The 23,397-nt window shown below is 36.1% G+C and overlaps 1 protein-coding gene across 5 annotated transcripts in view; it reads right to left on the reverse strand.

Moving 5' to 3' along the window:
• GRM8 (glutamate metabotropic receptor 8) overlaps nt 1–23,397 on the reverse strand; it is a 538,008-nt gene that overhangs the window by 491,499 nt on the left and 23,112 nt on the right. For all 5 annotated transcript variants that reach the window (XM_034421356.3, XM_034421368.2, XM_060687140.2 and 2 more), the window contains exon 2: nt 21,016–21,864. In XM_034421356.3, coding sequence (XP_034277247.1) covers nt 21,016–21,525 — 510 coding nt within the window. In that variant the 5' untranslated portion in view covers nt 21,526–21,864. The remainder of the gene's footprint in view (nt 1–21,015; nt 21,865–23,397) is intronic.

Below are 23,397 nucleotides of genomic sequence, written 5' to 3' on the forward strand. Positions count from 1 at the left end.
TCTGAACATTGAAAGGAATCTAATTAGTTGCCAGATCGAAAAGTATCAACTGCAGTGAGAAGGTCATTTTTTACTTCATAACAATCTGTATCCAACCAAAGTTTGGATCGCACATAAGGGGGGATAAAGTAAGTTGATGGGAATTTGGTCAGTGGGGCAGAGTGATCTGGGTTCTCCATACAACAGAAACATGCCATGTAAAATTAATCTCAGTGTTGTATTAAATAATTGACAAATAATCACCATTTTTGTCATCAGATGTGTTTATTTCAGTTTTAAATGTAATTTTATATCAGGAGGTTTTTGTGGTCCACTAATGCTGTTGAACAACAGCTCACAATATCCTTAAACTGCAAGGTCAAAATTTTCACATCTCTACTGTATACAATTAGGAGACTGCCACAAAAGGCAAGGCAATTCAGGCTATATATTTGCAACCATTTTCACATGGCAGATGAAATATAGAACAAAGATTCTGAAAATGTGCCAAAGACAAAGCTTGTGCAGATGAGAGAAAATGTTCCTTTCTCTTTTTCAAAACCAAAATGCAAAGAATACCTGTGAAATAACTGTAAATCCACTATCATTATTTGGACAGGAGGGAAAGGAAAGCAAGCGTGATATATTAAACACCGAAAAGGTGGGGGCGGGGGGACTCTACATTGAAATGCTTTTTTTAAAAAAGAAAAAAATCACCACAACAATATAATTGTAATGAAGAATATTCCATCCTTGTCAAACTTGTGTGTGTAATTTCTTCATTAAGAGCTGGACAGATAATGACAGTGATAAATAAGGCCTTTGGGTCTTCTGCACTGGTGGAAGTTGATTGCATGGATTACAGGAGATAAGAAATAAGCATTTTTTAAAAAATGAATTCCTGTGCTAAGCAAAATTATAGGAATTTGGAGCTTCCGAAAGTTAACTTCATGCTGTGCAAGCTGAACTAGTTTGGTCTGTGTAGCGTGAAGATGACTTGCATAAGACAACCTTAGATTTTATTTATTTATTTTATTTATTTATTTTATTTGTCAAGAATGTATTTGGTAATAAGTATAAGCATGGATTGGATAGATAAAATAGTTACAAATAGAAGAAACTTTAGGACAGGGACAGTAGGCACGCTGGTGCTCTTTTGCACGCCCCTTACAGACCTCTTAGGAATGAGATGAGATCAGTGGTGGGTTTCAAAAAATTTTACTATTGGTTCTGTGGGTATGGCTTGGTGGGCGTGGCTTGGTGGGCATGGCAGGGGAAGCATACTGTAAAATCTCCATTCCCACCCCACTCCAGGGGAAGGTTACTGCAAAATCTCCATTTCCTCCCGATCAGCTGGGACTTGGGAGACAGAGAATAGATGGGGGTGGGGTCAGTCAGAGGTGGTATTTACCGGTTCTCCAAACTACTCAAAATTTCCACTACCGGTTCTCCAGAACTGGTCAGAACCTGCTGAAACCCACCTCTGGGTGAGGTCAACAGTAGACAGTCTAAGGTTAAAATTTTGGAGGTTTTGGAATGAAACCATAGAATCAGAATGCATTCCAGGCATTGACCACTCTGTTGCTGAAGTCATATTTTCTGCAATCGAATTTGGTGCGGTTTACCTTAAGTTTGTATCTATTGTGTGCTCGTGTATTGTTGTGGTTGAAGCTGAAGTAGTCACTGACAGGTAGGACATTGTAGCAGATAATTTTATGAGCTCTGTCATACCAAAGGCAGCGTTGTTCTAAGTTTTCTAAGCCCAGAATTTCAAGTCTGGTGGCATAGGGTATTTTGTTACAAGCAGAGGAGTGGAGGACTCTTCTTGTGAAATATTTCTGGACACATTCAATTGTATTAATGTCTGATATGCAGTGCGGGTTCCAGACAAATGAGCTGTATTCGAGAATTGGTCTAGCAATGTGACTGACTGTGATATTACCGGACAAGAAGCTACGCAAGATTAGGTTTACAACTCTTAATGCCTTTTTGGCGATGTTGATACAATGGGATTTGGCACTTAGATCATTAGATATGAGTACTCCAAGGTCCTTGACAAAGTGAGGGTCATCTACAAGGTCATGTCCACTCAGCTTGTATTTTGTGTTCTAATTCTTTTTGCCAATGTGTAAGACAGACTATTTGTTGGTTGAGATTTGGAGTCGCCAATTGTTTGACCATTCCAAGACAAAGTCAAGGACTTTTTGAAGAATAGCAACATTGTCGGAGGTGTTAAATAGTTTTACAGCATCAGCTAAGAGAACACAGTTGCTTATAATACGATCGCAAAGGTCATTTATGTATAGTATGAAGAGTGTTGGTCCTAGAATGCTGCCTTGGGAGGCACCACTATTAACAGGTGCAGGATTTGATAGGGCGCTCCCTATTTTCATCACTTGTTGTCTGTTTGACAGGAACACGGCTATCCAATTATGTAGGGGTCTGGAGATGCCATAGGATTTTAATTTTAGAAGTAGTTTGTCATGTACCACTGAATCAAAGGCTTTACAGAAGTCTATATAAATTGTGTCTATTGCTTTGCCCTGATTGAGATTTGTAGTCCATATGTTCTTGCAGTGTAGAAGTTGTAGATTACAGGATAATTCTTTTCTGAATTTTTTCCTGTTACACCTAGCATTCAGAGCAAAGAGCAAATATTTTCATCTTGATAATTTTCCAAAGATTCTTCTGTTACCCCCAGAAATGGTTGACTATTTAAATTCTTCCTCTGAACCATATAACCAGAACTCTCCAATCCCCAAATCCTCTAATGGAGCATGTCAAAGTAAAACAAATGGAAACTATGGAGTCCTGTAAGGATTAGACTAAATCCAATTAAAAAAGAAAAGGAAGAAAATAGTCAAGAAGAGCTTGGTTTACTGAGAATTGGGTCAAATGCTTGTAATAACCACTATAATGTCTATAAACCTAAATTTTAAGGAATTTGATGGATACTATTCTATTCCCCAAATGCCATTACTTATTATTTGACAATAATCATATATGTTTACTCCTGTAGCTTTATTATAGAATTAGTATGGCAGCAACATCATTAGTATTTTAGACATGTGTTTTTTTTTTCCAGAAGCAAATTATAACTTATTCAAAGAAAAAGTAACTATATCCAGAAATGTAGCCTAAACAAAAATATGGAAAGTTTTAAAAATTATTTTTTTTAAAGGAGATAGTGTCCAAGTTTAAATAAATAAATTATGTGATGTTGGCATATTGGAAAAATATGCCCTCCACACTTAGTTTCACATAATTAATCAGGACTGAGCAATAAAAAAGAGCAAATTATGTATTATGCTTACAAAATGCAACAGATAGCCAATGTACAAATTACAGCTGCACTCTTATAGCAAGTTATTAACTGTGCATAACTGATAGGATTGTGTCTTGAGGTTTAATTTTACTCCTTCAACTGTGCAAATGTGCACAATTGTTTGCCTTCTCTGTATACTTTAAGTTGGACTTAAATTGATATTATAGGCTCCTATTGTGAAAGTGAACACTTTAGTATTATAAATGCCAGGATGATTGTTGGTAGGTCCCTTCCTGCCATGCTCAGATATCTCACTTGTGCTGTTTAATTCTTATTAACATATGGTGCAAGTTAGAAGAAGAAATGATTATACTTATTCTTTTCACTTTTAAATTCACATATCTGCATATGTGATAGTCATTTGACATAAGCTAAATTTTGTTTCAGAAAAGAAATATCTATAGCTTTGCAAAACCTGAGGTGCTATGTTAATATTATGTCATCATATAAAACAGAAAAATGGGTCACAATATTTCATTAGTTTTTTCCTTCCATTTGTGAATAATTCTCAGAAACTGCCTGGACAAATTCCTGCAGTTTTCTTGGCAGGGATTTTCAGAAATGGTTTGCCATTGTGTCCTTCCTAAGATTCAAAGAAAGTGACTGGCTCAAAGTCACCTAGCTGGTTTTGTACATAAGGCAGGATTACAATTCAGTTTTTCAGTTTCTAATCTGATACCTATATCACTATACCAAACTAGGGAGGGGGAGAGAGATTGAAATTGAGATTGACAGATCTTTAATATAACATTAAAAAGGTAAATGTAAAAGTTCCCCTCGCACACATGTGCTGGTCGATCCCGACTATAGGGGGCAGTGCTTCAGCTTTGAATCTCTGTTTCAAAGCCGAAGAGCCAGCGCTGTCCAAAGACGTCTCCGTGGTCATGTTGCTGGCATGACTAAATGTCAAAGGCGCATGGAACGCTGTTACCTTCCCACCAAAGGTGGTCCCTCTTTTTCTACTTGCATTTTTTACGTGCTTTCTAACTGGTAGGTTGGCAGAAGCTGGGATAAGTAACGGGAGCTCACTCGTTGAACTGCCGAACTTTTGATTGACAAGTTCAACATCTTAGCCACTGAGTCACCGCGTCCTTCATTATTTAATTATAATAATTAATCATGTGTTTATTATAATAATCATTTATAATAATAATACATTATAATAATAATCATTATAATAATAATCATTTATTTATTAATGTTGTATCATTAATGCAACATTAAGGATGATATTTTTGAATCTGATCAACAATCCTGGTTTAATTCACTGAGGCTCATGAAAAAGCTAGAAAAAGAAAAGTGAAGTTTCCAATAGTCTTCAAAGTCCACCATTACTTAGTGCTTATCCATGCTACTCAATTGGCCCATTGCCAGAATGGGAAATTAACTGTTTCTAGAAGACAGAAACAGAAATCATCCTCTATTAATTCTCCATCTCACCATCAGTTACCTCGGGATATGTTTTTCTGCTCTTGGTGAAGTACATTTTTCCATGTTTTGCCACTTAAGAATGCTCTTCACCAATTAAAATACCATGTTTCAGTTTGCTGTAGCCTGATCTCAGTAGTTATTTTTCAGACTGTCTTCAGCTAAATCCATGCTCACATTGCACTCTAATAGCTTCTGTCCCTCTCTTTACAGAAGTGTGCCGAAATAACACATATAGAAGGTTGCTGATAAACAAAAAGCCAGGCAAAAACACAATTTTTAAAAACATTCTTATCCTTGTATTCTTGAGCTGGTTTTCCCCTTGGGCTTAAAAGAAAGAAAAAGTCCAGTAGTGCACCTATTAATTATTTTACCAGTCACCTGAGATACAAAGTTATCACCCTCAGTTCTCAACTAAGATCTATTTACTCATAGCTGTTTGGAACATGGAAATCCTTCTATATCAGGTGTCTGGAAAAATAGTGAAAGTATGACCCGACCTGGAATTGCTTTTATTTGTATGCATTTAGGAACAAGTCAAAACCTTAAAATCACTGACCTACAAATGTGCTCAGGGACATTAGATTGGCAATGCAGAAGTTAAAGACACTAAGGCAGCTGCTGGGTCTCCAAAATGCTTTTCTGCTCCTTTATAAATTTCTTCTGTTCCTTGAATTCATTCAAGGTCTCTCACAATCATATGCAAGACTTATTGGAATATAGATAATTTTGGATGATGCATCAAAAAGCCCAATAGTGGTTAGAAACAGAAAAGTCTGTAGTGCCTTGAATTAGATATGTCACTATTTCCAGATAGAGATGTAAAAGAAGGATCAGTGGCACAGTGGTTAGAGTGCAGTACTGCAGGCTACTTCTGCTGACTGCTGGCCACCTGTAACAATAACAGAGTTGGAAAGGACCTTGGAGGTCATCTAGTCCAACCCCCTATTCACGCAGGATACCTGTACTAGGGATTCGAACCACCGAACTGCCGACCTTTCTGATCGACAAGCTCGGTGTCTTGGCCACTGAGTCATCTAGTCAGGCAAAATAAAAAAATGAAGGAGAAGCCATTTTAGAGGCACTACCCAGATTAGTAAATCTTAATCTACTTTTTATTTACATACATTTTTATTTTTATTTTATGGTTCATAAAGTCCCTTCAGAGAGTGGTAAGGACATCCGAGATGATTATAGGAAGCTCGTTTCCTATTATTCAGGATATCACAGTGGTGCAGTGTTATTCACAATGAGCCATGGTGGTGCAGTAGTTAAGAGTGCAGTAGTGCAGGCTACTTCTGCTGCATGCCGGCTGCCTGCAATTTGGCAGTTCAAATCTCATCAGGCTCAAGGTTGACTCAGCCTTCCATCCTTCTGAGGTGGGTAAAATGAAGACCCAAATTATTGGGGGCAATATGCTGACCGCTTAGAGCGGGCTGGAAAACACTGTAAAGTGGTATATAAGTCTAAGTGCTATTGCTATTGCTATCTAGGACAACTCGCCACACCCAACTCGCCATGGAACAATTTGCCATGGGACAATTCAACACTGCGTTAATCATTTCATTCTGTCACTTTTATTATTGGTGACCATGTTTTTGTTGAAATTATTGTGAGTCTTGTATTTCTGGATAGACTTTCTTTTCTTATTAATGGCCATAGTCCCATTGAAATTATTTTAACTTTTGTATTTGTTAAATTGTCCTGCGGCAAGTTGTCCCATGGTAAGTTGGCCATGGTGAGTTGTCCTGTGGCAAGTTGGTGAGTGTTCCCATTCTGTAAAAGAAACACCAGGCATATTTTGAAAGGAATAGATCCACAAGTTTTCTCAAAATGAGTTGTAGACAACCTTGTCAAATGAAATCTGATAGCATTTCTCCTTCCCTGATCAGAAAATGTGCACAAAAATATTTGTTTGTAAGAGGCATCTGGTTGTTTAAGATCCCACAATGGAACAGAAGATAGGCATGAACAGCAAAAGAATAAATAAAAAATTGTAAAATTGTAAAATTGTAAAATTCTGTTTGGTCTTTCAAATGCAACAATAATTACTAGATTTCAGTTATAAAGATATGGTTTCAAAGTTCTTCTATTAGAAATGGCTCTTGAACAGCCAAATTATTTTGCTATATCTGTCTGTGTGACCTGAGCATTACAGTCTGCGTTTTCTAATATTTTAATGACTTTGACTCTGTACCAATAGATTGCCTACAGAGTGGTAGTAGGATCATAAAATGGAAATATTTCATATTATAATACAGAGCCCAACTCAGGCAATGAACACAATTCATAATGACTATCCAGAAACCAACTACTGCCATCTGTCTGAATCCCCAGGACAAACAAGCATGATAAATGACCATATTGTAGATAAATACTTATACCTGCAGAAATTCACACAGTAGCCATTTCCCTCAGCATAACATGATGTTCTTAGGTATTTTTGAACTCTAAATTCACTAGGTTGAAAGTATTCATAATGTGCATTCTTTTATTTACTTCAAAATATAAGAAACCTATCTTACTATTCTTGAGGTTTCTTCTGCTCATTTGGCTGAATATGGTCCTAGAATTCTGTCCCTAAGGGGTATATAGTAAAGCAAACATCACCATATTATCCTTGCTGAAGTTGAAAAGCTTTTACCGTTTCCATAACTCCGATATAGTTATATAAAATAATATTAACCTCGATCCAATTATTGTAAATTTAAGTGACGCTGATAATGCCATGCCTATTTTTAAATGCAAATCACTTTGTAAAACATACAAGTTATATCACTACCAGTTTTTCTTTAAAAACTATTTGTGGGAGACATATTTTGAATAAATTGGGTTTTTGTAGAAATTTGATTTTTTTTCCAGCAAACGTAATTAGTTTGACTTTGTCTTTTTATATGATCAATGGGATATTACTGCAATCCTTACATGGTGTATCTACACTGAATGCTGAATTTCATCTTGTTGCATGTTCCACACTCTCTCTTCTTGCCCTGGGAAAAGGAAGGAAAAGAGCTACATTTAAAAATGTAGCTTAAAATAAATTAAATTTATTTTTAAAAAACCAATTTGCCTTATTACTTGATAATCAGCTTTGAGTGCTGGTAGGTGAAACAATGGTAGTTAGAAAAATTTGGTCTCAAATGATTTTTTTTTTCCATTTAAAACACAAAGGATCAAACACAAATTATCATATTTTGGACAAATTATGAAAAGACCTAGCTCCCTTGAAAAGTCTGTAATGGTAGGAAAATGAAAGGAAAGTGAAGTGAAAAGGACAATCAGCAATAAGGTGAATGCATCTGATTATAGTAGTGATGGATGCACTGTTAGAAGACCTGAACAGAGGACACATCATCCTGGATGAGATCTATATAAATGGTTGCTAAAGTTAACATTGAGTTTATAGCATAGTCAATGATTTTATAGGAAAGGCATGTTTCTAGTAGCTGGGTTGCACTTCTGTTCAGTCTGTGGTGAGCCAGGTATCCAGGTATTTACAAACCAGTACTCCAATTTTATGGCATTGTTATAGAAAAATAAAAGTTTGGCATGATTTTCTCTCCTGACTTCTAACCCATCCAACACCAAAGCTGTTCCCAGTATCTGAGAATCATTCTTGGTGCGTGTTTTGTACTAGGGCTTATTTATCTATTTATTTTCTCAAATATTTCATCATTTTACATGGGATTCTACCCTAATTATCTTCATTATAACTGAGAAAGGTTTGATAGACTTTTGCAATACGTGAATATGGAAAATATGTTTTCAGATCTTCAAGATGAAAAGGTAGGAGGAGGAATGTACCCCATTATAAGAATACTAGACAATCCGTGCCTTGCTGGGTCAACGTTACAAAGATATTTCCTTAGCAAAGCAGAGAAAGAGAATAATCACAGACAGGCAAAAAAAAAAAAAAAAAGCAGTGGGATTGGGAACGACTTCCTATTTCCTGCCAATTTGCCCATTGAACTTTCTTGTGGGAAACTAGCAGAGAGCATCAAAATCAGGGGTGGAAATCCAGCAGGTTCTGACAGGTTCTGGAGAACCGGTAGCAGAAATTTTGAGCAGTTCAGAGAACTGGTAGCGGAAATCTTGAGTAGTTCTGAGAACCAGCAAATACCACCTCGGGCTGGCCCAGCATGGGGTGGGAATGGAGATTTTGCAATATCCTTCCCCCAGGAGTGAGGAGGGAATGGGGATTTTGCAGTATCCTTCCCCTGGAGTGGGGTGGGAATGAAGATTTTGCAATATCCTTCCCCTGCCATGCCCAGCAAGCCACACCCACCAAGCCATGCCCACAGAACCGGTAATAAAAAAATTTGGATTTCACCACTGATCAAAATCCATCCTTCCTCCCTCTCTCCCTCCCTCCCTCCCTCCCTTCCTTCCTTCCTTCCTTCCTTCCTTCCTTCCTTCTTTCCTTCCTTTCCTTTCCTTTCCTTTCCTTTTCTTCCTTCCTTCCCTTTCTTTCTTTCTTTATTCCTTCCTGACTGTTTCCCCTTCTCTTAAATATATGAATGATTACTTTCTGGACAAAGGAAGGTGCCAGGACAATTAAAATACTGTAGATGTGCAAATAAAGTTTTAACAATAAATATAGAATTCTAAGGAACAATGCATAGAAGTAATTATTCCAACCTAGTGTCTTTTTTAAAAAATGTTGGAGAAGCAGCATGATGGTCCAAACCCACTGGAAGCAGAGGGGATTAAATGCCAGTTTGCATCATTCCATAATGTGGCTCAGTGGGTTTCTCATCTCTCTCAGTGGAAGCCTGATAAACGCAAATGTAATTCAACAACATTTTGTGGAGCAAATGTAACAAAACTGCAAAGGAAGACTCGAAAACATTAGATTTCAAATTTATAGCAGCTGGCTGAAATGAACTCACATTTGCTAGATATACAGTAGCCTGGAAAGCTCCCTGCTGTGTTTCACTTGCTGTTGTCAAAAGCCAGATCTGTGTATTTGCCAGAAGAGCCATGTAGTCCTATAACTATCTTGGCCTATGCTGAATTCAGAAGCACCTGAATTCCAAGATTATCTCTCTTCTCTCTTAGATAACAGATAATTCTTTATGCTGCCAGCGGTTTCTATGTCGATGTCTCACATAATTCTATTGCTCAGACCAGGGGTCTGCAACCTTAAACACTCAAAGAGCCATTTGGACCCATTTCCCACAGAAAAGAAAACACCGGGAGCCACAAAACCCTTCCCATGCCTGACTATTTCTTGAGCCGCCACATAACCAGCATATGTAGCTGAATTAAACGTTCTGTTTTCTTCTGAAACTTTTTTGGGATTTATCCATGGTTGGCCTACCAGGGGTTGAAAAGCTCAATAAATTGCGTGCTGGCGGGTGTCATACATTGGCGGTTGTGACGCTTATTTTGAGTGACAGGGAGCCACAGGAGAGGGGTGGAAGAGCCACATGCGGCTCCAGAGCCGCAAGTTGCTGACCCCTGGCTCCATTATTCACTAGTTGAGAAACAAACCTCAGAAGGAAAAATTGCTTCCTGGTTTTAAGCCAAGATTTTAGTATTCAGGAGTCCCAGTTCTCATTCTTGACTAAAATGTAATTGAAGGCATAGTGCTCAAAACCTTCACAAAACCTGAATAAGACAAGAGTACACTGTAGACGCATGAACCAAAATTTATTATCTTCCCTGCTTCCCCAGATTTTTTTAAAATTATCTTTAGTAGCTAGCTTCAGTAGCTAGATTCTTTGTAGCAACACTAAGGATTCATCAGAATCCGATGAATAATTCATTATAGCTATTTTACACAGTTAATGCACCAAATCTTTGATATTATCACCCTTTTGCATTTTAGTATCTAAAGATTATTAGCCTTCTCAATTTAAGGACAAATACCCTGTTTCCCCCAAAATAAGATACCCCCTAATAAGCCCAATCGGACTTTTGAGCGCATGGCAATAAGGCCAAGCACTTATTTTAGGGTTCAAAAAAATATAAGAAAGGGTCTTATTTTCGGGAAAACATGGTATTATATTATAGTTTAGGCCATGTTCTTATCTGTGTGTGAGTGACAGATACAATGCTAAATTATGACTTTAACAGATGTTGTTGTTTGTTATTATTCTATTTTAGAACTTTTAACTATTCCTTGAGTATTTTTAATTGTACTTGTCTTTGACTGTAATAAACATTTTACATTTTTTATGTTCAATATTCAAGAGAAACCATGCAGATGTAAATTCCTTTACTTCTTCTCAAATCTAAAGAAAAGCGTATTAAGTCTATCATCATCTCTTATATTATTTTGATATCATTTTTTATTTTCCTCTTTAGAAATATCTTATATGCCAGACGTATTTTAGCTATCAACACGATAGAAGCAAGATGTATTCAATATAATTATAGTTCTCTTGTGATATATTCAGAACTATAAAAACAATCATCATCCATATTATCAAAAGGTGATAATCTCAGACTAATTCTGTAGTTAGTATTTATGAACTATCACCTATACATCTTACTGACAGTTCTCCTAAGTATTTAAACTCTAAGCCATTAGAAATTACACTATTTTTGCCTGTAGAGTAAAATAAAATTATCCCTCTGTTTTGGAGACTGAATGATTAATCTAATTGATGCTCATAATGAATGAAGTTTTTTTTTTTTTTAGTCAACATAATTTCTCCCTGATGAACTCCAGTTGATTTGATACTAATGTTAATTTTTGTTTGTGTGTGCCTTGTATTGTTTCATGACAAGAGTCAATCCATATATGTTCAATAATTTCTCACTGTTTAGTTTTGAATGCTGGTTTTCAACATTTTAAGAAACCCAAGTTTCAAATCAATTCATTTCACATTACACAGTGAAAAGTTGGAGTCTTTTCACATAACAAACCCAAATTTCTATATGCCTTTCTTTGAACTCAGCTTTGTATGTTTTACTCTTTTGCTGCTTAATTCTTTAATATGTCCAAAGAAGAACATTCTGATTTAACCAAGCTTTTAAACCAGAATAAAGCATAGATTAATCAAGCATGTAAAACAGTAATACTGTAGAAATAGCACCTAGACTTATATGCCACTTCACAGTGCTTTACAACCCTCTCTAAGTGGTTTACAGAGTCAGCATATTGCCCCCAACAATCTGGGTTCTCATTTTACCAACCTCGGAAGGATGGAAGACTGAGTCAACCTTGAGCCTGGTGAGATTCGAGCTCAGTCAGCTGGCAGTCAGCAGAAGTAGCCTGCAGTACTGCACTCCAACCACTGTGCCATTGACCTTCTTATAAGGCTGATAAAGGAGCACAGAGGCTTGTCATTTATTCCCAGATTGTTAAATCTGAATCAATTTCCCTTTCCTCATTCTGAAACTGCTGTTTGTCGATCAAGCCATTAGTATTGCCTGCATATATATGAGTTACCCTAGATTTCTTAATGGCATTCTACTATCACTAAAATGGCTTTTTGCTAATAGTGCAATACATAGATATCTTGTAGGATCTGAAAGCAAGAAAGAGAATTACTTGTTGATACTTTTATTTATTTTTAAATCAATTTTGGCCAATTGGAAGATTGCTCCTCCTGAGGAGTACAGAAAACAATACAAGACGACTTGCAGGATGCAGGTAGAAAACGAGCAGAAGGGCAATGAACAAAATATAAATTACCTTGTTACAACACATTATCTCTGGATTATTGCTGAATCTCTGCAGCACCAGCAAACAGATATTTGCTTCAGATAAATACTGCTTTAAGGTAAAATTAAAATCAGGTACATTTTATATATTCTGTAAACCAATATAGAGATGCTATTGGGTCTGATTGCATCCTGTGAAAAATGAGAAAAAGTTGGATTAGAAACTCCAGTAAAATATCTACATTTCAACACATTTTCTTGGAAGGTGAAGTTGTTTCAAACTCAGTGGAAATTACAAAATAATCAATGCCATCAAAACAAAGGTGGTATTCAGCAGGTTCTGACCAGTTCTGGAGAACCAGTAGCAAAAATTTTGAGTAGTTCGGGGAACCAGTAAATACCACCTCTGACTGGCCCTGCCCCCATCTATTCTCTGCCTCCTGAGTCCCAGCTGATCAGGAGGAAATGGGGATTTTGTAGTAACCTTCCCTTGGAATGAGGGAGGGAATGGAGATTTTACAGTATCCTTCCCCTGCCTCACCCACCAAGTCATGCCCACCAAGCCATGCCACGCACACCAAGCCACGTCCACAGAACCGGTAGTAAAAAATTTGAATTCTACCACTGCATCAAAAGCCTTCAAATATATTCTCAGATTTTCTTTTCCCGTGTGCTTACAAAATATGTCCTTATCTATGTGGTTTAATCCTCACCAGCAGCCAATAATATTGCAGATCTGTAGCCCAAATGTATCAGTTTCACAGTGCTGAGTTGTCCCTAAATATCCACACATGTACTTGTTTTGCTTGAAAGCAGAAATAGAGCTATTCCATTTGTGTGCCTCTTTAAACGGAGATGTCGATTTTCACATTTAAAAACCCTATTCCAAATCGATTTTTAAAAATACATTGAAAAAAAAAAGCTGCCCACCACCATCTATTTTGCCACCTGAGCATTTTCTCATATTCAATCTTGATTTATATAATTTCTTTTTGCAATGTTTGCCGTTTCACTTAAGGCATGCTAAGCTTGGTAATTTTGAAATTAGTAGGAAAAACAAATATGACTGTCAGTGTTTCCAATTTCATTTATGTATTCCTAATATTTCATGTAATTTCACACTTTAACCATTTGAGAAGCATCTGAACATTTTACTTCTACAAAGAAAAGTTTCTCCTTGCAAGACCATCCAGCACTCATCCAATCAGATGTAAAACTACTTGCATTAATTTACACCACCAAACAATTGAATTTAACATAATTTCTGGGAACTCCCTACAGTTTCAAATAAGAGTTATTCCCATCCTACGAGATGATATTAAGGAGAGAATCAGAGATCTTTTTCATTCAAATTAAAGATATGAATGCAACAAACATTAAGGCTGAATGGAGCCAGAAGATTGAATAAAATCTTACCCACTCAACTTTCTCAAAAGACACTGGAAACCCATTCTATTCTTAAAGCAGTTTATTTTCCTTCACATGTAATAATATTGCAGGGACATTGCAGACTCTCAAAAATCTCATGCAATTGAATTTTCTTTCTTATATGAAACACTAATGAAAAGGTTAGTACAATAATCTGTACATCTCAAAATAAATGATTTCACCGGAAGAAAATTACTTTGAACTAATGTTGATGCTAATCTATTATGTTAGTGGCATCCAAAAACTAAATATATTTTCCAATGAAGTATGTACAAACGTGTTGATAACTGGATTGTTTCCCAAACATATAACCATACATTGCAGTCATCTCCAGACCAAGAAAGTCATATGTAGAACTGAAACGTTACATATAATAATACCCCATTGAAATATACTCTTAACTTGGTTACAATTGATATGTACCACTAGATCATTGCATGGCTATTCATCAGGGGTGAAATGCTCCCGGTTCGGACCGGATCGCCTGATCCAGTAGCGATGGAGGCAGGTGGTTTGGAGAACTGGTAGCAAAAATCCTTGCGCCTCCCCCCCCCCATGCTGAGCCCCTGTTTTTTTTACTTTTAAAAGCATTTTGATGGTGGTAGGGGTAATGTGACTGGATGGCCATGGCCAACTTTTTTTTTTTTTTACTTTTAAAAGCATTTTTTACAACCTCTTCAACCGAAGAGGTTGTAGAAAAAATGCTTTTAAAAAAAAAAAAAAAGTTGGCCATGCACCCCCAGTCACATTACCTCTCCCCCTCCCCCACCAAGCCATGTCCACAGAACCGGTAGTAACAAATTTTACATCTTACCACTGCTACTCATGGTGATTGAAATATATGATTGCAAAATAATAATTTCCATGCAGTAAGTATGCTATTTGTCTCTCTGAAGTCAGAATCAAAGCATGCTTGTCTATCGATAACCAATCTTTCAAAATACCAATATCCTTAATAAAAACAACTCTTGTAATAGTCTTCCTTGATGTGCAACAGTCTTCCTCGCAAACAAGTTTGTAAGAGATGAATTCATGATAGATACAATTCAAATGTAGCTAAGAAAAAGAAGAAATGAAATGAACACTCTAAGCACTATGTCTTTTACGTTAGAGGATTGACTAGAAGAAGAGAACATTCAGAACTCAAAATCAACAATACAACCAAGAGTTTGGTCATTTCACTGTTTTAACTAGGAACAATGGCTAGAGAAAGACAGTAGCAGAATGTCCAAAACTACATGCTTCAAACTAACATAAATATCCATCTTTCATTCCTATGATTGTATGAATAGAGTATATAAAACACAGCAATTCAGGTAGTCTTTGATTTATGACCACAATTGCAACCAGAATTTCTGTTGCTAAACAAGGCAATTGTTAAGTGAGTTGCACCAAATTTTAGTATCTTTTTTCATGGTATGAAATCGCTACATGGTATGGAATCACTACATTGTTAAGTGAACCATATTTTTGTTAAGTAAATCCAGCTTCCCCCATTGATTTTGTCAACAGGAAAGGTTGCAAATGGTGATCACATGACTAGGGGCAATACCTATTGCATGGGTGTCAAACTCACCATGTCACGTTGCCATCACATGACATATCGTGACATTTTTTCCTTTCACAGAGCTGGGGTGGGTGTGGCCTGGGCGTGATGTATCTGGCCCACAGGCCGCCAGTTTAACATCCCTGCTCTATTGTAAATACTTCCAGTTGCCCAAATTTTGATCAGATGACCATGGGGATGCTGCAATGACCATAAGTACAAGGACAAGTCTTAGCACAGATCATTACTTTCAGTTCCATAGTAACTTCAAACAGTTGCTAAACAAAGATTATAGGTGGCATTTACCACCAGCGAGATTGGCCAAGATGTATCCCAATTTATCACCTAATTGTTGGAGATGTAACTATAAATCTGGAACATTCTACCATATGTGGTGGACGTGCCCCATCACAAGGAAGTATTGGTGTCAAATTTAAAAATGGTTAGAAGAAATTACAAAGCAAAAAATAGATATGAAACCTGAATTGTTTTTATTAGGAATACTGGACCTGAAAATGAATAATAATCCTTTTCTTACCTGCATTTTAATTTCCTGAAAATGCCATTCCCAGCAGTGCTCCTTTTCCAGACAATATTTGTTAATTAAAAAGCAATGGTAATTACAAAGGTTGAATGAAATGTCTGCACTTTCATATATTTTCAAGCTTGTCCATAGTAAAGAAAAAAAATCCACATTTTATCTCTTAAGTCATGTTATGATAGTTCTTTCAACTTATTTGAGTCAAACAGATACTTATAAATATATTCCTTACATTCTGGAAAAGATGAATGTTGCATGACACCAAGCCTGAGCTTATATGGCAGATGGGGAAAATAGTGAGGTCCAGTTTTGCAATTGCCTTTTGGGCAACTCATGACGTAGGAGGCTTAACATGGTCATGTTGCAAGGGAACTTTCTTCTTGTGCTTTCAAATTTGGCTTGATTTTTATTTTGAAATTTTGACTGTTGCAATGTAATATTCTAAGGTGCTAATGGTGCTAGGTCCAAAGAAATCTATGCAAGTAACAATATTTGCATTCCAAAAACTGTAACATAAGTTTTCTTACTGAAATTTTTATACTTTTTTAACAGATGAAGCTCTATATAACTCATATTCCATGGATTGACATTTTCTTCTGGGTTATCATGATGAGCCCATGTTTCATGTGCTTTCATAATGTTGTGAAGAATTTCCTCACCTTTATTCTCCTAACAACTGACAACAATTGCTGACTAATTTCAACTCTTCAAGTTTCCTTTCTGCCATCAGTATGTGAGAAATTCATCTTGCCACAAACATATTAATGCTGAAGAACATAAATAATGTGACCCATACATTCCTGTAAAATACCAGAGGGACAGCAATTTCCCTTTGAGTGATCTATTGATTGTCCTTAATCAGTTCATCAGTTTTCCTATACAAAAACATTTGCTATCACAGGTTATCCACTTCATTCTTAATAACACAAATCATCTCTTCCCAGTTCACCATCTTTGCATGTTTTTTTGACCCAGCATAATACAATACTCAAGTTAATATAATCCCTATAAATTACTAGAATTTGATAGTGAATTTCAATTGGAGGAAAATCTTCACCAGTCAAAAATTCATTTGTGGCACATTGCTTAAAGTTCACTGATGAGTATTCACAGCAGGTTTCCATTTCACAAACAACAGCAACACAACCTTTTCTCACATCAACTTTCTGTCCACTGAAGTGAAAGAAAAATACACATCAGGGAAAGAAATGAACACTTCAGAGCATCTAGTATGTTAGTACTGACATCTGTTCATGATTTAGAACATAGGAGGCATAACTTTCATTTTAATCCTTGTACATTAGTCAATGAAACAAACACACAATCACCAAAGACCTCAGTAGTGTATTGCATTTATGAGAACAATCAGAATTTTTTAGCAACAACATATTACTATAATGGGAACTAAATCAAAATTTAGTGGCCAGTGTTCTATAGTATTCTATATAACACTAAATCATAAAACCCATTTTACAAGTCAAAGCAGCTGGATTCACAAATCACACAGAGCCAGAATAAATCACATTAAGATTTGGTATAATATGTAAACTCAGCCACTGCAAAGCTAGCTTTCAATTCCTGTTTTAAGATTAATTTTTACAGATTACTATGAAATAAATGTTTCTTAGAACTCGTAGAACCAATCAGTTGCATATTTTATTCCTCTCCTTAAGAACTCATTTTCTAATATTTACACATCCAGATATGAACAAGCCCCAAGATTTAATTTCTTCATAGACAGCTCTTTGGATTTCCTTCCTCACTCTTCTTAAAGATAGTGGGAAGAATATCTAATTAAAACCTAAAAGAGATGCCGCCTCCTCTTGCTGGTAACTGTGTTACATCAATTAAATGGGTAAGTAGAAGCTGTCCCCAGAAGGAGTATCATGTGATCCTGTATTGATTAAGACTGCAGTGGAATGTTATTTGCAATTGCATTGCATAATGGCAATCAGGAAGTAGCTGTCATGCTTTCAAAAGACAAATTGCTGGCATCTGAGACAATTCATAGGCTCCCTTTCTTTTTGCTGTTCTCAAGTCTCAGTTAATGCATGTTCTACAGGGATTAGTTTCTTAAATCTATCTCCTTCACTGTCTTCAGCAGTTAAAAGAGAGAGAGAGAGAGAGAGAGAGAATTTAGATGACCCTGTATTAGAGACGATGTTAACTAACTGCATTTCTTAATTTCATATTATTTAATAGGATGCAACTTTAACAAACAATTTAAACAAATAAATATGCAGCAGCTTATGTTATGATTCTCACTAAGGACAGAACTGTAGTCAAGGAGGATTCAGAATTCTGATTATTCCCTCAAATCTTCATTTCTATGGCATAACTTTATGAAGGATTGATTTCATGCAACTCTGTGGACCTATTATTTAAAGAGATGAATGGTCTGAGAATAATAAGTGTTTTTCCTCAGCAATTTCAGGAATAAGAAGCAGCTATCCTACCAAATAACTATACATGTGTTTATAGTGAGGCTAAAGTCCACCCAAATATGGCAAGCAAAGGAATACCTTATTTTCCGTGAAAATAAGACCCTGTCTTATATTTTTTTGAACCCTGAAATTAGCGCTTGGCCTTATTGCCATGCACTCAAAAGCCCAATTGGGCTTATTATCAGGGGATGTCTTATTTTGGGGAAAACAGAGTATGTTGAAATTAACATTAATTCTTGTTAAAGTTGCTGAGCACTTGGTATCTCTTTGCATTAGCAAAGGAAGATTAAGCTTCATTTATACATTATGTTTTTACAAACCAGGTTGTATAAAACCATATAGCTATCCAACTTTCAAATGCATCTTAATAAGAGTGTTTTGGAGCTTGGTGGTGACGCCTTCCTTTTCTTTTCATCTCTAGCAAGTCAACCTGATCAGGCTTCTTTTTCTGGCTCTCTTTCACAGGCTCTTAAGAATGAAACAGAATTTTAATGTTTTCAAGACTGAAACAGAGAACTCTTTTTTAGTGCAGACAATTAACCCATGCAGCTGAGTGCCATGATTATACTGGAGAAAAGATGAGCAGAATTTGATTTGTTTCATTCCTAGTCACAAGGAGCAGGATTATAAATCTTAATAAGAGGTTAGGTTATCAGATCTACACTGCAAAAATTGGACACCTACTATATGGTAGCAATTACGATCAAAAAAATTCCTCTTAACTTTTTTATAATCTAATATTGTCCCAGTTTTTGCTCTCCAAATCTAACAGTCCTATAAAAGATTCTGTTCTTAGCATATATTGAACATATCCCAAATTCAGTGTGCCATCAATTGGTTATCCACCAAATCTTTTAAAAAAAAATGTTGCTCCCTAATGAATTTCAGTAGAATTCATCTATCCACTACATTTAAAAAGTTAAGATGTGACAGGTTTACCTTTCCAGTGCTTATGCTTTACAATTTAAACAAATATATTATGAATTTCAGGAATAACATGCCAACATGATTATTATTCTGAAGTGAACTGCTAAAATTAATCCATGAAAAATTATAACCTTGCAAAACTTGAGAGGTAACCTTTTTTATAGTCATGGTACATGTTTATATGTACTTTTACACAGACCACTATTTCTGGAATTTCAAACATATTTCACTACCTCCTTGGCACTCTTATAAACCAATATTTATGTAAAATTGACAACCAATCATCCATGATTCTGTAATCAAAGAAAACCAGCCTAGGCTAGAATAATATATAATTAATCAGAAGTTGTCTGTACCATAAGAGTTAATTCACCTGGTAGCTATATTAACATCAGTTAAATCATTCATTATAATGACAGGTTCCTGAACAAAGTTCTCCAGGTGAAACTCTGTATCAAAAATTCCAGAATCCAGAAGACTCGAGTCCAAATGTCTTTTAGAAAAGCCAGCTTTTTCTTTTCCAAATCCACATACAGAATAATACACAAAGAACAAATACACAAATCTAAATATTATCAAAAGATCTAATTTAAACCTCTCTATGTTGCATTACTTAGGGTTTTAGCGCCTAATGAATTATCTCCTTCTTTATAAACCTTCCATTTAAGAAATAAGGAGCGTTGTGACTAAAGCAGAGACTTTCTTGTAGTGAGTCTCTTATTTGATTTTGAATTCCTTTCCTTAAGAACTTTGCTTTATTTTTACAAATGGATTAAGACTTTATTTTCCCAGGCTTTAAGTTAGTTGTTAGAACTGTGCCATTTCTTCGGAATCGTTGAAATATATTCTGTGTTGTTCCAAATACTCCTTCATTAAATAGAAGCAATTAAAATTCTTAAATAATAAATATATTCATAATATAAATCTAAACCTGCATATGTGACATAAATCTAAACCTGCATATGTGATTTATTAGATGTCAACCCTTAAAGGAGTAATTGCTGGTGAGCATGAATTAGGAATACCATTGCAATTAGACCTGCTTGTAATTTCTTAGGAGCAACTGGTAGAAATTCTGGACTAGATTTTAGTATGATCTACAGTTTTTGTCATGAGCACTCAGAACTGATTTTAATTGTGTTTTAATCCATTTTTTGCTATTTTTGCCTCTCCCATTACTGTTTCTCCATTCTCTTCCACTTAGAATATGACTTGCATAGTAAGAAACTCCCTGCCACGTAATGTACTATGTTTTGTTTTTCTTTCTGCTAGAACCTTCTTGATATTTAAGGAAATTTAAAATATGAAGTACTTTCAGTTAAGTATCATAGATCAGAATATAATATTAAAGTATTATTCATAACATTAAACAATGGTTTTACTTTATAAAATATCAATAATGGTCAATTCCAGTACTATCCTTACTCAAACACTGGTGTGATCATATTTGAGGCAAAATACATTTGGCAGATGATAATATAGTCTATCAGGGAGCACAACTATTCTATATCTGAAGATGGGTACAGTTCTATTTGGAACGTCATCCTCTTCCACTGAGTGTGCAGCTTTGGGAGGGATGCACATGGAGCATGTGAGTAAGGAAGGGGATACACAACTAGCCAGCAAGATCAGCCAAATCAACCTGGTGATCCTTGGGGTGACAGATGTTGCAGTCATATCACCCTCACATCTGGTGTTGATATGTTCCTTGCTATGATATCATGCAGCTAGAGTGGTAATACCTGCTTCTGTTTCTAAAAAGAAAAAATGAAGATACACTTACCTTAAAAAGTCTTAAAATGTTAGCCACCATGATGGACACCGAACTTGCCGCTGCACCTATTACCCCAGTTATCTTGTCTGGCTTGGTAAAAATAGGAGGATCTCCATTAGCACACTTCACATCAGACCCATCTTTTTCTATCAAAGCTTGCACAAAGGTTAATGACTGCTCCAGAGCATAAGTGTCTCTGGAACATGTGTCTAGAATCCGAACACCCAATGTGACATTGGCAAGAAGGTCAGGGTCCTTATTGATCTGATCAATTGCATATAGCATTGCCTCAAGCCGATGGATTCCCTTTTCTTTCTTGAGTTCACCACAAGGTACTCCTCTTTCTCCCTTAGCATGGACAGGAAACAGTCCCCCCAAGATCACATCTCCATCGAGTCGAATGGAATGGGCATATTCCTGGCCATAAGTTCCTCGTATCATAGGAATTATCCAACAGAATCTGGCTGCAAGCAGAAACAAATGATGGCAAGATGCTAGAAGCTTGTCCTTGTATACCATTTTTTCTGAAGATGGTGTTGAAATCCAAGATCCAGATTTTCTCCTTGCTACAGGAAGTAGTGGATATTTTGAAACTGTCTCTTCTGAAGGCTATCATCAGTACCCGGTGATTCAGAATATAGGACCTTGTAGTAGGTAGAAAAGAGGAGCTGTTGGTTGTTATTTTTAATAAATATCTTTAAGTAGTTTCTGACATAAAGAATCCATTTCAGTTAAGTGCTTTGCTCGCTTTTCAAGTGTTTTCGATGACTAAGGATTAATATTAGAGTAAGCGTTCCCAGAGTCAGGAAAAGGCCACCAATTCAAATCCTTGGATAGTATCTTGTAACTGAAATTCTCCTGAAGTGTTAGAGAGAGAGAATGTTTAGTTAATTTATCTTATGGTAGATGTTGCAATTTGTATTACTTCTTTATAGCAGCTTATTTCTGAAATTTTACCCTCATTTTCTCTGAAGTTAATGATTGCATTCACACATCAGGCTGAATTGGGCCTTGTCTAATTGTGATTTGCAGAACCAGCTGGAAACAAGTCAAAGTCAGTCTTGCAAATAACAAAACAACCATGTTTTATTGGTCTGTGTTCTGGCTTAGTTGCCCCCCCCCCCACACACACACACATTTGTTTAGTTATTTTTCATTTACACTTTTATAGATTAGACAGACGCTTTGGCAGGGCATAAGATCAAATAAGAAATAATCCAGGATACCGTAAACAAATTTTTGGATGTCATGGTAAATTGGAGCAGCAATAATTAAGCCAAAAATTGTACATAGTTTCATATTAAATGTTTAAATAAATAATTCACTGACCCATTATTGTAACCCCATAATTTATGGCATAGCACCATGTGTGAATTCAGGCCATCTGTCCAGTGTACCATCAAAAATGATGCTTTACTCTACAGATTTCATGCCCCATATTCCCCGACTATGTAATTTGATTGCCAGCTTTTGCTAATTCTTGACCAGGACTCTAATATGGCATCTGTTAAATTTTAATATTGCATTTACCTACAAGAGAATGATAAAAAAGGATGAACATTCCAAAGTCTGTGAAAATGTTTCTGACTGAAGTATCATGTGATGATGGTAAAAATATCTCACTGGGATTTCAGGCCAAAATATGTACTTGAAAATGAAACAGAGGTGGTGTGAAACAGAATTGTCTGTATCAAAGGAGAAAGTGACTGTATTTAGAGAACAAGGATGCATGAAATATGCATCATTCCCCTTTCTATTTCAATTTATATTAATTTAAAGAATGTCATCTTCTCATAGGGAACACCAAGTTCCTTATGCTAATTTAAAAAGTATTTAAACCCAACAAAATAATCTTCTTGATACATCAAAAGTATGATGCAGTACAGTAATGTAGATTTTGTCTTACTGCACTGCACTCAGATTCTTAAAGTACTTGCATTTGAGATAAAGAATATCAATTTACAGTTATATAACTCTAAAAGCAGAATGTGATCCAGCTAATAATCAAATAACTAGGAATCACTGGCCATTTATTTAATACTAGACTATTTGTAACCCGTTTTATTCTTCTTTCCACATAATATAGGATTGTGCTGTTTCTTCTTTTCTCACAATCCTCAAGAGAGCCCCAGTGAAGTCTCCTCCTCCTCCTCTTCGGTTGGAAGTGCCTGCCATTTTGCTGAAGGAAGGAGGAACAAAAGGAGCCATGGACCACAAGGAAAATTGCAATCCTACTCCTCATTCCAGTATGTTCACAAACCCTACCTTACCACCAAGCATCAGTACCACTCCTTTATCCTTCCTTCCCCAGTCACTAGCATTAAGAGATTTCAAATTCAGCCTCAGTTCCAAAGCAAGCAATGTCTACTCAACTTGCTACCAGCTGATTGA

This window comes from Pantherophis guttatus, chromosome 7 (genome assembly GCF_059756535.1).
Source record: "Pantherophis guttatus breed Tessera chromosome 7, ASM5975653v1, whole genome shotgun sequence".
Lineage (NCBI taxonomy): Eukaryota > Metazoa > Chordata > Lepidosauria > Squamata > Colubridae > Pantherophis > Pantherophis guttatus.